Genomic DNA, 14,553 nt, shown 5'->3' with positions numbered 1-14,553 from the left:
CGGACGCGGCGCTGGGTGGCGGTGGAGCCGGCGCGGCGCCTGGAGACCGTGGTTCGCGCGGCCGGCGCGCTGGCCACTGTGGGCCCCGGCTCAGCGGCCTGCACTGGTACCGCATCGCGCGGGCCGCCATTGCTGTGGCGTCACACCGCAACGGAGGTTCGTCGGAGGCCGCTGGTGACACCCGCCGAGGTACTCCGCGCTGCAGCTGGTGGGGCGGACCCGACAAGGAGAGAGCGTTTGTGTGCCTGAGGCCCGGCCAGAGTGAGAAGGCCCGCGTGGCACCGTCTTGCATCCCCTCCCCCCTCCCGCCTAGGACAGCGGGGGGAGGCAACCGACGGAGACACCCAGCAGGGGGCACAGCGCTGGACCCGGCGAGACCGTAGCGGCATTAAGAGGTCATTGGCGTGCCTGGGTCCTGGCCGTTGCGGAGAGGCCCACGTGGCGCCGTCCAGCATCCCCTCCCCCCTCCCGCCTGGGCCAGCGGTGGAAGGCACCCGAAGAGGACACCCAGCAGGGGGCACAGCGCTGGACCCGGCGAGACAGCAGCGGCACTAAGCGGGCATTGACGTGCCTGGGGCCTGGCCGGTGAGGGGAGGCCCGCGTGACACCGACCAGCATCCCCCCCCCCTCCCGCCTGGGCCGGCGGTGGTGGTCGCCTGGCGAGGACACCCAGCGTGGTGCTCCGTGCCGCACCTGATGGAACAGTGCTAGCTCTGTGGAGACACTCGTGTGCCTGGGCCCTGCCCGGGGAGAAGAGGCCCGCGTGGCGCCATTCGGCATCCCCTCCCCCCTCCCGCCTGGGCCGGCGGTGGAAAAGGCGCACACACAGCACGTGGGGGCGGTAGTCCCTCCCCTCACCCCCGGCGCCATCGGCCTGGTCAGGGCCTCCGGGTGGTGAGCCCCTACCGTGGACAGCGGAATTGACGCTCGTTGGCCCCTGGACTGCGCTGTTGCCCGGGCGCACTACGCTTGCGGACCCTGCTACACGCCCGGCGACTGCACGGAGGCGCGCTTTTGGCGTCTGGGGGTCCGCCGCCGCCATGACGGCCAACAGAACCAAGAAGGACAAGGAGAGGTAGAAAGCCCTGAAGGAGGCCTCGCTGAAAAGCTCTCCACTGCGGTCGTCGACGGCGCCTGACAAAGCGGCGGCGCCAGAGGAGGGTGAGGCGCCGGCCACCAAGGCCTTTATGCGTGACCTCTTTGCGGCCATCAAGGAGGACATACAGGAACTCCGGACGCAGCTGGCCTCGGACCTCCGGGAAGTACGCCGAGACGTCGACGCCATCGGGGAGAGGGTAGCGACCCTCGAGGAGCACGACGTGGACACGGCGGGGGACATCCATAGGCTCCAGCAGGAGATCCTCCGCCTTAACACTCAGCACCTCGACCTGCAATCACATACGGAGGATCTGGAGAACAGATCCAGGCGCAATAACATTCGTATTCGTGCGGTCCCTTGGAAAGGTGAGGGGCCGGACCTGCGCGAGTACATCGACGGCTTGTTCCGCCACATCTTACAGGACGAGGAGCTCGGCGAGATCCAACTGGACAGGGCCCATAGAGTCGGCTTACCTCGAGGCTCCAACGCACCCCCCCCGGACATCCTGGTGTCCGTCCACCACTTCCAACTCAAAGAGAGGATCCTGAAGAAAGCCCGTGAGCATGACCCCCTTCTGTTTCGTGACCATCGCCCTGTGCTCTACCAGGACTTGGCGGCCACCACCCTGGCCAAGCGACGGGGCTTCCGGGAGGTCACAGCTTTTCTGAAGGAACAGGGTGTCCCCTACTCCTGGGGGCACCCCTTCAGGCTAGTCTTCCGATGGAAGAGGAAGCTGATACAGGTGCGCTCAGTGGAGGTGGCCCGTGACCTGTTGGGAATGGAGCAGGCCGACCCGGCCGCTGAGCATCCATCGCCTACTTCGAGGTCTCGCCGCCGCTCCGAGGAATGGCACACCGTGGGCAGGTCGTCCAAGCCAGTGGGCCCGGACTTGTCCGTCAGCCTGCAGGAGCGTGACGCCGCAGTGGCCTCGGTGTCGAAGGTGACGGTCTCGCCCGAGGGGCCCAGAATGGTTTGGCTGAACTTCTTCCCCTGTGCATCTTGGCTGGCTGGTAGTGGAGGGACCGAACTACTGGACACTGATGGGTAATGTACTGACACGTTCCCCGTGTATATTGTCCTGTATCAGGATCTGGGTGGCTGGTGGGAGTAAGTCCATGCCCCCAGCCCTTGGGACTTCACTGACAGACTCTTGTTCCCCCTTGGTAGTTCGCTCCTGGGGTCCATGTCGGGGTTTGTTGTTGTTGGGGTGGGTATGTTTTGGGGGGTTTGACTTGGAAGGTTTTGGGGTGGTTGAGGGTCAGGGGAGGGGAGGGAGGGTTCTCCGCATCAGCCGCTAGTTTCTCTCAGCAGAGTGCTTCTTTTGCTTGCTAGATGGGGAGAGATTTGAAGGTTGTTAGCTTGAATGTGAGAGGTCTCAACAGCCCTGTCAAGAGAGCGGCGATCCTCTCCCTGCTGGAGGGGTCAGGTGGCGACATCTGTCTCCTGCAAGAGACGCACCTACTCGCCAAAGACACGAGGCGGATGAAGGACAGGCGTTTCCCCACCCAGATATGGTCCTCCTGTGGCACAAAGAGACAGGGGGTGGCGATATTGATCAGTGCGAAAGCCCATTGTAAAGTGCTATCCCAGGTGGTTGACATTAGAGGGCGCTTTCTGGCGGTTAGGATCCAATGGGGGGACTCCCAACTCACGGTAGGCTCCATCTATGCCCCAAATGTGCAACAGGAGGCCTTTTTGACCTCAGCGCTCGCGGATGTGTTGGCTTCTCCTGATCCCGGGATCCTGGTGGGTGGTGATTTGAATGTGGTGATGGATCCGGCGCTTGATAGGTCTGAGGCGCGCTCTCACGCGTCTGGCGCGCTTTCCAAAGGGGGTCTGCTTTGGTTGCAAGAAGGGGGGCTCCATGATGTGTGGCGGCATTTGCACCCAGCTGAGCGCGATTTCACCTATTACTCTGCTGCGCACAAGTCCTATGCGCGCCTGGATCACTTCCTTGCCTCTTCTTCCCTGCTTTCCCAGCTCTCTTCTGCGGAGATAGCGCCGCGCTCCCTCTCTGACCATGCGCTTATCTCGGTTATGCTGTCAGGAGGGTCCGGGACGCGGGCGCGCGGGAGCTGGCGGCTGCGCGACTCTCTGCTTAACGCCGCCTCGGTAGTGGATCGTTTGCAGGACACGATCAAACATTACTTTGACACCAACGAGACCGACGGGATGTCGCTTAGTTCGGTTTGGGAAGCGCTTAAACTGGTGGTGCGGGGGGAATGCATCGCGATTTCGGCCTCGTTGGCGAAGGCGCGCAAAGAGAAGCGCGAGGAGCTCGAGAGGGACGTCCACGGGCTGGAAGCGATACATAAACGGACCGGGGCGCAAAGGGTCTGGAGGGAACTGGAGACGAAACGGCGCATGCTGAAACACCTTGACCTTGACAGGGCCGAATACGCGCTCCTCCGACTGCGGCATAAATTTTATCTTAGTGGCGACAAAGGGGGTAAGATGCTGGCGCACCGTCTGAGGGCGCAAACGCAACAATTGATGGTGTCATCCGTCAAGGACGAACATGGGGTGGTACAGGTGGCTGACGCACAAGTGGCGAACAGCTTCCAGCGCTTCTACCAAGCTCTCTACTCTGCTGACCCCCCAGACCCAGACAAAGTACAAGCATACTTGGAGTCTTGTGACATCACTCCCCTGTCGCAGACCTCGGCTGCGTCGCTAGACGCCGAGATAAGTATTGAGGAGATCATCTCAGCGATTGCGCGCCTGAAGGTGGCGAAGTCGCCTGGACCTGACGGCTTTACGGCCGCCTTCTACAAGAAGTTTTGTCCCGCGCTGGCCCCCTTCCTGACGCGTCTCTTCAACTCCTTCCGAGAGTCCGGGAACGTGACGCCGTCCATGGCCGAGGCCGTGGTCACTGTTATTCATAAGGCAGGCAAGGACGCCCAGGAGTGTGGCTCCTAACGCCCCATTTCGCTTCTGAATATAGACATGAAGTTATTTTCGGGCATCCTGGCCGCTCGCCTCAGCCCGTTTATGGACGGTATCATTGAACCCGACCAGGTGGGCTTCGTACCGACGCGTCAGGGCGGAGAGAACACCAAATGCCTCCTGCATCTGATGGATTTGGTTCGCCGGTCGCGTACGCAGGCATGCTTCCTCTCCATCGACGCCGAGAAGGCTTTCGACCGTGTTGACTGGTCGTACATGTTTGCGGTCCTGTGTAAGTTCGGGCTGGGGGACTCGTTTGTTAGCTGGGTCCGCTGCCTCTACGCCTCCCCCCGAGCTGCTGTTCGAGTGAACGGCTGTCGGTCTGATTATTTTCCGATTACCCGAGGGACGAGGCAGGGGTGCCCTCTCTCGCCCCTGTTATTCGCGCTCTATATGGAGCCTTTTGCGCAACGCCTCCGGGACAATGCGGACGTACAGGGGGTGCGCTTTGGGGCAGAGGAGCACAAGGTGAGCCTCTATGCGGATGATGTCATCCTATCCCTCACGCACCCGCGCTCCTCACTGAGACATCTCTCCCGGGAGCTAGAAGACTTCGGCCTGGTGGCCGGCTTCAAGGTCAATTTCTCGAAGTCCCAAATCCTGAACCTCTCGGTGCCGGAGGAGGAGGTCCGGGACCTCGATGCCGATTTCGCGTTCCAATGGGTCCACTCGGCCATCCCGTACCTCGGGATCCAGCTGGCGCCCATGCTCACGCAAACGGTTGCTCTCAACTACAGGCTCCTCATTGACCAAACGGCTAAGTCCGTCTCGGACTGGTCCCGGCTGCAGCTGGCCTGGTTTGGCCGCCTCGCGGCGATCAAAATGACGATCCTTCCCCGCATCCTCTATCTCTTCCAGATGCTGCCTTTGCGCCCCCCCCCCCCGGGAACTCTACGAAAGCTCCAGCGGTTGCTGACCACCTTTTTGTGGAACCATAAGCGCCCTCGCATCGCTATTGACCGCCTCATGGCGCCGCGCGATGACGGCGGCCTTAACTTCCCGTGCGTGGAGGCGTACTACCAGGCGGCGTGCCTACGTTTCATTCTGGAATGGAATAGGCCGCTGTCCAGCAAGCACTGGCTCTTCATGGACCAGACTGTGGCCGGGCGCAACATCTGGCGCGAGCTATGGCTCCCACGCAAACACAGATCCTGGGGCCTTTACTCCTCCCCGGTGACCTCCCCGACCCTGGCGGTGTGGGATCGTCTAGCTCTCAGGCGTGGCTGGACCACTTTTCCATCCCCACTGACGCCTATCGTTGACAACCCGGACTTCCCCCCCGGGTGTGACTCGCCGGTCTTCCAGCGTTGGAGGGAACTGGGCTGTAAGAGAGTGGGTCACCTCTTTCAGCCGGAGGGGCTGATACCGTTCACCACTCTGCGCCGGGAGTACTTTGAGCTGACCGTGGCTGACGCCTTCCACTACTCGCAGGTAGCGCATTGGGTGACGCTTCCTGATAACATCGCGGACATGTCTCGTCCAATGACACCTCTGGAACGCTGGGTGGCCTTCAAGAAAGACGATCGCAAGCTTATCTCCGAGCTGTACGCCTTCATTATGAAACGCCACCACCCACAGCGCTCCAAGGCACAGGTTCGTTGGGAGACGGAGTTGGGCCGCCCCCTGACGAGTAAGGAATGGGGTAAAATTTTCTATCGCGTGCACCACACAGCGGCGAACGTGGCGGGAGCGGAAGCGGCCTTCAAAATCGTAACTTATTGGTACCACACACCGGCGAGGCTCCATGGGTGGGACCCCAAGTGCTCGAAGCTTTGCTGGAGGGGCTGCGGCGCTACAGGCACTCTTTCCCATTTGCTCTGGCACTGTCCCAAGCTGGTGCGCTACTGGCAAGCAGTTTTAGATGACATAGACAATGCTTTCGGTATCATCTTTCCCAGGGCTCCGGAATATGTACTACTGGGCCTCCCTCACCCTAAGGCGTTTCCCTTGCGCTCCCCTCGAGGTAGACAGATTGCGCTGGCGCTCCTGGCGGCGCGCCTGGTGATCCTTTCGAAGTGGCGCTCACTGGACGCCCCTGACCCCAGGGACTGGATTAGGCGCCTATGGCTGCTTCTGGGGATGGAGAGGCTTTCCCTGTGTGTGGATGGTAAAGGGGACACAAATGCTAAACTTTGGGCACCCTTCATACACCTGTTGTCCCGGGACTTGCGGGAGGTCACGTGCCCCAAGTTCCTCCAGATTTTACAACTTATTCCCTTGGAACCGCCCGGGGCTGTGGCATTATGGCACGATTGCTGCTAGGTCGTCTTAGGACAGCAACGGGGACTCTGACCCTGGGATTCTGAGGGTTTTCTGAACTATGCTGATGCGGAGAGGGTGGGAGGGGATGGGGGGGGGGGAGTTAGAGTTGGTTGGGTACTGGGGGGGCGGGAGGGTTCGGTTTCCTTCGGTTGTTTTCTTTTCTGGTTTAGACAAAAAGGAGCCTCGCCTCCCTACATGAACTCACCGCCTGGCTGTTAGCCCACCTTCGCCGGGTCGCCCTCAGGGTTGTAGACCCTATGGCTGTGTTACTGTGTTCTGTGCAATTTGACTCTGCTCTGCCGGCCTGTGGATGTAGGCAGCTCGGCTGTGTTCACTGCTACGTGCCTGCTGAATAAAATTGTTTGATTCTAAACATCTGGATACCCTAAATAAGATACAAACAGGGGACCTAGAATGGGTGAAAGTCCTGAATACAAAGGGGGACACACATGGGGACTCATCAGTGGTGGGCTTGAAGAACAAAGAAATACAACAAGCCGTCATGAACAATTCCACCTTATTCGCTGAGTGGCCGCATCCAAAATACCCACACCTCCTGGCCCCAGATACTGGGAGCAAAGCCACCTGGTCGGTCCTGCATGGGATAAACAGCTCAGAACCCTCGGGCAGAAGCCAGACGGGTCAAAGGGACCTAATGAGCATCAGAATTTCATGCCAAAACAACCATCAGGTTATAAGCACCACCTCCTCTACTTCTGAGCAAAAGGGACTCGCAAGAAGGAGGCCACAGTATTCCTAACCGTGATAAAAGTCCGCCTGTTAGAGGAGGTGCTGGACCAGGATTAACCCACAAGCAGCAACTAACTATAATTTCCTGGAATATAGCAGGGATCAGAAAAATCAGCAAAAATGAAAATCTGAAGCAGTTCCTGGAAAGCGTTGACAGAATCTGCTTCCAAGAAACATGGACCTTCTCCAGCACTCCCTTGGCAGGGTACTACGAACACCTGGTCCCAGCTATAAAAAGGAACCTGGTTGGCCGTCCAGCGGGCGGTTCATCAGTTTTTATAAAACATGAATGCCTAGTTGCCACAGCAATCACCTCGAACTCTCCCAGACTACAAGCCCTACAGATCAGAGGTTTGAGTTTCAATAAACAGCCAATACACCTGTCGGTAATAAATTGTTATATCAATCCCATATAGACCCTCCTGAAAGATCAGCTGGAGGCATTGGCACAGAACCTAGAAGACCTGCTAAACAAACACAAATCATATCAGGTTATTCTAGCCGGGGATTTTAATCTGAAGTACCCTGAGAAAACAGAATCACCCCCTTGGGGATCAGGCAGGGAAGCTCCCCTGCATAACCTTCTTAAAAATTATAAGCTGACATCAGTCTATGCACTGAAAAAAACTCACTCGGCCTCCTGGCATCCTCAGCTCATCTTTGGGGACGCTTCAAGAATCGTTTACATCATGGCTAGCGAAGAGTTGGCGGTCAGAATGGAAGACTTTGAAGTCGAAGATCGGAAGGAAAGTGATCACAGGCCATTAAGAGCAGCGTTTCAGTTGGACGTTCCGCCAGCTACCATCTACCAACCCATTGGGGAGATAAGTGGGGAGGTAAAACACAGTGTTCTGAGGAGGATCAAGTGGTTAGACAAGACCGGGAACACACTTCAAACATGGCTGGGCCAGAAACAGGAAGGGACCCTGCACGTAGAGCTCTCCCCATAAAAGGATGGGAGAACATTATTGAGGACCTACAAACTAAGCTCAGGAACTCCAAGTCCCAAAACCCGAGACCGAATGGGCAACTGAGACCAGGAAGCACCTGTCCAAACAACGAAATATGAGAATGCAAAAGGATTCTGCGTAAGGCCCTCGCAGAAAAGAAAAGAGGGGGTAGCTAAATACAGGGACCATCAATAGCATCGCTGAGGGCATCTCTAAGGAAGAAACTATGGGAAAACAAAAAAGCCAATATGGAAAGCGAATGGCTCAAAGTCTTTTCCTTGCTCAAACAAAAGAATCCAGCACGACTCTGGAGACATATAAACCAGCTGAGCAATCGAGAACCCTCAAGAGAAAATGGAGTTGCTGAAAAAGACTGGATGCAACATGTGAAGCAGCTATATGTAACAGAGCCTATAAACAGAGTAGTAAGGCGGACCGAGCAAGCCAAGCTAGTTAGCAAAAAATCAGGAGTCATGAGCCCGAGCCCAGGCAAGGTCACCATGGGCAACAGATCTCCGGCTGATGCTCATGGCATTCCACCAGCCCGGATAAAAACCCAACAGGTCATCAAAACTATTAAGAGCATGAAGAATGCGGGCCCCTGGGCCTAACGGGATCCCAGCACCAGTCTTTAAACTGGCACCAGAGTTCTGGGCATCACTCCTAACCCCGCTCTTCAACTACACTTTCTCGACTATCATAACCCCTGAGTACTGGAGGGGTTCCATATTGGTCTCCATTTTTAATAAAGGAGACCGCCTAAATCTGTCGAATTATAGGCTTATTGCCCTACTCAATCTGGAAGTCAAGGCATCCACCTAGCCTACTATTGAAAGATCTAGAAAAGTGGGTTAAAGAGAGAAACATAATACCCTTGTACCAGACTGGCTTTAGGTCACAGGCGCATCAACCATGGATAATGTTCTGGCACTAGCGCACCTGTCAGCCCAGGCAACCCTGAAGAACCAGCCCCGCTCTTCTGCTGTTTCGTGTTCTATAGCACAGCCTTTGACAAAGTAGTCAGAAAAAGATTATGGTGGAAGCTAGAAAATTGGGGCATTCCAACAAATCTCCTGAAAGCAATAAGATCATTATATGAGGACACCTGGGTGCGGGTCAAAACAAGTGCCCGCACAGTCTCACACAAAATGATCACAGAGAATGGGTTGAAGCAAGGATGCGTGCTTGTCCCCATCCTCTTCAACTTATACACAGCGGACTTGGGTGAGGCCCTAAAAGGAGCCAGTTTGGTAGCCCCAAGATTAGGAAGTGTGAGGCTGCCAGTGTTACACTATGCCGACGACACAGTCATAATGGACCACACAAAGGTGGACCTACAAAGAGCCCTAAACGCATTACACAGTTTTAACATCTTTAATAACCTGATAGTTAACCAAGGTAAACCCAAGGTCATAATTTTTGGATCCTACGATCTGAAAAAGAATTCACTGTAGCAATTGGGAAACATACAAATCAATTTGGTGGCTTTATACAACTACCTAGGGGTCGGGTTGACGGAACGGGCCAAGGCGAACGTACACCTAAAACAGCAGAGCTCTAAGGCCAGCAAGGTTACACATCTATTAAAACAACTACGCCGGCACTTGATCAGTCCGCCCGCCAGCCCAATCCTTACAGTTTTAAGAGCGAAGCTCCTTCCAGCAATCAGCTACGGACATCTTGCCTTTCCCAGGAAATTGGACGCTCTCCTCAACTCAGCCCAAGTCAAAGCCTACAAGTCAGTTGTCTATATACGGAGGACAGCAAGAAAAACAAGGCTGGAGCTAGGCCTGGCGAGGCCAGACCTGATCTGCCAGGGGGAGGTCATAAAGCAATACTTAAGGATATTAAGGGCACCGGTTAATTCCCTAAAAAATCATTTGAGATCCATCTTTGAAGGGCCTGGCACACTAGGCTAGGAAATGCAATCAAAGCACTGAAGATCGAGGAAGAAAGTATTCCCCGGCTGGATGTCCCCTTGAATGCCTGGAAGAGAGCTGTTAACAAACAAGTACGCAAAATTTCCTTTGATCCAGACCTTAAAATATGTCTGCCAAAGTTCTCATCTAGATCCATTGAATAATTCCTATACGGCAGGAAAAGTACAACCCTACCTAAGTGAGGCCCTCACTACACAGGCCTGAAGTAAAATCTTATTCATGTGGCTGACCACGCCTGGGATTGCGGATTTCAATCCTGCATGGCCCTGCATCTTTTATGCTGCTGTCCTAACCTCAACAATGAACGCCGGTGACTTCTGCCCCCGACCTGCATTAATAAGGGTATAAAGTCATGCAGCGAAGCATCAGCCTTGTGTTTTTCAACCACTAACACAAAGGCTTTAGCGAGACTGGCGAAATGTATCCATCAAATCAGGATAGCCTTAAAAGCCACCAACAAAAGTAGCAAAACTGCGTGGTAGAATATGGTAAACTCCGCAGATGAAAGCTGATGGGATCACCCAACAATGCATTAATGACAGTGCCCCTCTCGAATGCCCCCCCAAAAGAGCTTTTCCCCCTGAGAGACACTTAGTGCGCCACAGTGGATAGCTCAAGAGCTCAGTAATGTAGATCATCTTCAGGGCACAAACGGGGGCTTCAAGAACATGTCCATAAATGTTGGCGAAAGGCCGATTACGCGTGACTCGGGGAGGGGTGTCAAATTTGACCTAACACAGAAATTTGAAATCACTGTTTTTAGCTTTTATATATTGATTGTTTTTACTGTAAAGATTTTAATTAATTATACAGTTAATAAAGTTCATTCATTCATTAATGTCATTTATTCATTCATTCCTTTCTTTATTTTCCCCCATCTCCAGCAAGGCTCAATAAAAGCAAGCATTCACTAGGCATCTCTTTGTGGAAGTTCTGGGTCTTTTCTGAGGCATGGCCAAACTTTCCAAGCATAGTGGTATGGTTGGTGTGGTACTTACTAAGCATACTCTCATCAAGGACACTTACTCACCTACTGAAAGGTTTTGGTGACTAGCCCCACCCACGTTGATCACTACATTAAATACCATCTTCGCATTATGTTACTCCCAGGATCATGAATTCTTAAATCCAAACTGTTCTCAGGATGGACGGTATATTAGAACGGTATATATCCATTGGAGAGGAGGGGTCTATATGTTTTTTAGAGATTTTATGCCCTCCCTTTAGCAAAGATGCTTTGAAGTGGAAGGGGATCCGTGTGTCTTTGGCTCTTTGTATTTGCTCCAAAGATTTTTGGAAAATGATAGACAAGTTTCTGCTGTTCAGTCCTAGGTATGAACAGGCCAGGAGTAGATGGCTGCTCACTTTATTTAGGAATAACAATGCAAAAACAGACAGAAAAGTGGGGCACAAAATGCTCAGCTGCAAAGTTTATTTAAAGTGACCCTTAAGAATTTGATCACCTTCTACTTAAGAACGTTAATGATCAGCATAAGAGAAGTCAAAAGATGTGTACATATTATGATCAGTTCCACAGTGTCCACCTGCTTTGTATTATCTGTATTGGTCGTATTAATGAATTGATGAACACCTGATTTTTACTCCCATTGTGTTTATATTTTTTATAATATATTTAAATATATACATATGCATTTTGTATTGAATACATTATTTGACAGATTAATTTTTATCCCAATGAACAATTATTGAATTCTCAAATCTAGTCCCACATGGACCTTCACAATAAGAATTAGGAATGATTCCACGATATTGGGACTATAAGGGTTTTTTAAATTTGATTGTAGGGCTCCCGTTACCCTAATCTTTGAGAATATAGGATATTCCAGTATTTGACTAGCTTTTATGCAAATGGCATGAACTTTAAAAATAATCTTTGTTTAGCTCACCAGCGAGAACAGATCCGTTCCCTGGAGCCCCTAAAGTCCATGCTTGTCACGGTGTCTGAGCGGTGCGACCTGAAGATCCAAGAGATGCGGGAGGAGGAGAGGCTGGAAGTGAAGACCCTGAGGAAGGAGAAAATGACTTTACTTAAACAAATTGACAAGTTAAAGACAAATTTGAGCTTCTTAAAGACACAGGTAGGTCTTGCCAGAATCATCATGTATCCTTTGTTAGACTTACAGGAATTTGTTAACTAAGGCTGGCTGGAATGAGCTACCCTTCCATTGCATACAGAATGTGTTTCAGGATTCTAGTGAAGCTAAAACTGTTTCCCATTACTGCTCAAGTAGACCAGTGCCGGAACACTAGTACTGAGCTGGTGGTGTTCTCCACCACACATCTCGATGTCTACCTTCTGCCAAGCACTACCTTTCATTGTCAGATGAGTTGAGGTTAGTGCCAATATACCTGAACTGTCTTTGACAGCCATAGTCTTGCTGCAGCTATGCCATCAAGGTCACATCAGAGCTGCAACTCAAAATTAATTTGACAATACTGTGAGAAGGATACAGTGACGTGGCTTGGAGCCGAGGTTCAGATCTTACTTCGGGAAACAGCTTGGTGTCCAAATTATAAGGACTGGTGTTTGCTCCTTCTAAAGTCCTCTTGCATCTGCAAGTGTAACTATTTTTTTTATTTTTCTCTTCACAGAGCTATAACTGATCAAGCACATTTTTGAATTCCTGGTCAATCTACCTGGATAGGGAATATTTGTTATAATATTTATCAGTGAATGAACGTATAAAAACCAATAGAGTCAGGGTGTAATTGTAGAAGTTATGATCATTCTTGCAAAATAGATATATCATGGTGATAGCCTCAGTTGTAGCGTTCAAAAATACTAGATGATATGTGTAAAATGCTCATCTAGTTAAAACTTTCCTGTATATTATTACCATGTATGGCCTTATTTCGAATTTGGAGGGAAATGAAAACCCTCCAATTTCAGAGGAAACTCTGAATACTGAATAGAATCCACTCACTGAATTTCATTCACAATACTATACTTACAGGGATGGAAATTCAGACATAATTACAGTTTTCCAGATTCTTTGATTTTCAGTTCCCTTGAAATACTAGAGGTTCTGTTTTAAAAGATGTAAAAAGCACCTTCATTGGTACCATAGACATTGTGGAGCATTTAGTGTTGAACATGCGCAACACAGTTATGTGTGTGTGTTGAGGGCAGGGGGGGGATTAATGGTTTGGGTGTGGTATCTACCCCCTGACCTTGATGTGTTAGTGGTTTGATCCCAGATGATACAACATGCTTTATAAAAAGACCTGACAAACCCTTCGTGGGATCTTTAGGGTTGTTACCTCCACCGGCTGTGTCCACCTCGTTCTCTTGGGGCCTAGCTGACCGCGAACACAAGATTAGTGAATAAGGGTTGGTCTTGTACTGGGAAACGGGCCCTTTTTTCCCAAGCGCCTGCCGAGTCTCTGGAGCCAGTGATCTACTCTGGCCTACCCGTCCAAGGACACAACAGAGCCGTCACCCCAAACCCACTAAGCAACAGACTCAAAACCCTACTCGCAAAGTTGTTTGCCCTGTTAATCATGAACAGATGCTGTCTCTCAGGGACAATATTTAATTAAAGGGGCGGTGGGTGCACCTCTCGCCAAGTCTTGGAAGGCCCTTGGGTCCCCATGATTGGGGCTGGCTCAATCCTTCTGTTCTGGGGAAGGGCGAGAGAGCAGGAAGGGAAGACTTGTAAGCTCCCGTCTGGCAGGAGTTGCAAACATATTCTCTAGGGTGAAGGGGGGCTGGCTGGGCCACAGGGCTTCCTTGTGGCCCCTAATGGAAGGTGACTTGTGCGTGCTCCACGTGGGAACTGGGAGACCCACATTAGACCATGGGGGATTGATCTCAGGGACCAGTGTTGGCTTGGGAAGAGGGGCCAGATGCCCTCTCCCCTTTAAATGAAGTTGGGCACTAGGGGATAGTGTCCTCAGGACCAGTGTTGGCTCAAGGATGGGAGTTGCAACCCCCCTCCCCTATAAATTTAGTTAGGCCCCGGGGGATGGGGTTGCCAGTGCCAATGTTGACTCGGATAGGAAGTCCTCTCCCTTTTAAATGAATATGCGCCCCCGGTGATGGGTCCCTGCGGCCAGTATTGGCCCGGGAAAGGGGGTTGCACATTTCTATTCTCAACATTTTAAGAAAAAGGGAAAAAATTGCTGTCTCCCATCCGCACCCAAGAAGGGTGCCGGTTCGGGGAACCGACTAGGGCCACAGCTGCCCTGGGCTCCCTCTGCAGGCCCCAACATAAAATAAAGATTAGGGTGTCCTGGGTGGGCACTGATTCAGCCAAAATATTAAAAGAAAATAACAAATGAACAGCAGGAGTCGTTCATTTCATTATTCACAGCTTTTTACAAGGAGCGACCCATAATGCCCTGCCAGGGCTTTTAAAAGATTTTTTTTCGAGCCTGGTAATGTCCCTAGAAGGGACAGGGGCACTACTAAGCATTGGTTTTAAGGTTGAGGGGGCTGCAGGAAATGCAGCAGCCCCCAGGAACAATTTAACAACACTGTCATTAAATCAAGGAGAGCTTACCATATATATGTTTTAAGCAATCCTAGCTGGAACTCTGTGTTCTTCATCTGGGGTGAAGGGCCTCCATGTGGTTCTATTGGTGA

The 14,553-nt window shown here is 52.3% G+C and overlaps 1 protein-coding gene across 1 annotated transcript in view; it reads left to right on the top strand.

Annotated features, from left to right (window-relative positions):
* Positions 1-14,553, top strand: part of TSNAXIP1 (translin associated factor X interacting protein 1) — a 480,293-nt gene that overhangs the window by 238,936 nt on the left and 226,804 nt on the right. Inside the window, exon 6 of the mRNA XM_086945262.1 lies at positions 11,850-12,046. Within this exon, the coding sequence (XP_086801388.1) occupies positions 11,850-12,046 (197 nt within the window). The remainder of the gene's footprint in view (positions 1-11,849; positions 12,047-14,553) is intronic.

The sequence above is a fragment of the Lissotriton vulgaris genome, chromosome 12 (assembly GCF_964263255.1).
Source record: "Lissotriton vulgaris chromosome 12, aLisVul1.2, whole genome shotgun sequence".
Taxonomy (NCBI): Eukaryota; Metazoa; Chordata; class Amphibia; order Caudata; family Salamandridae; genus Lissotriton; species Lissotriton vulgaris.
This window is presented reverse-complemented; position numbering and strand designations above follow the sequence as displayed.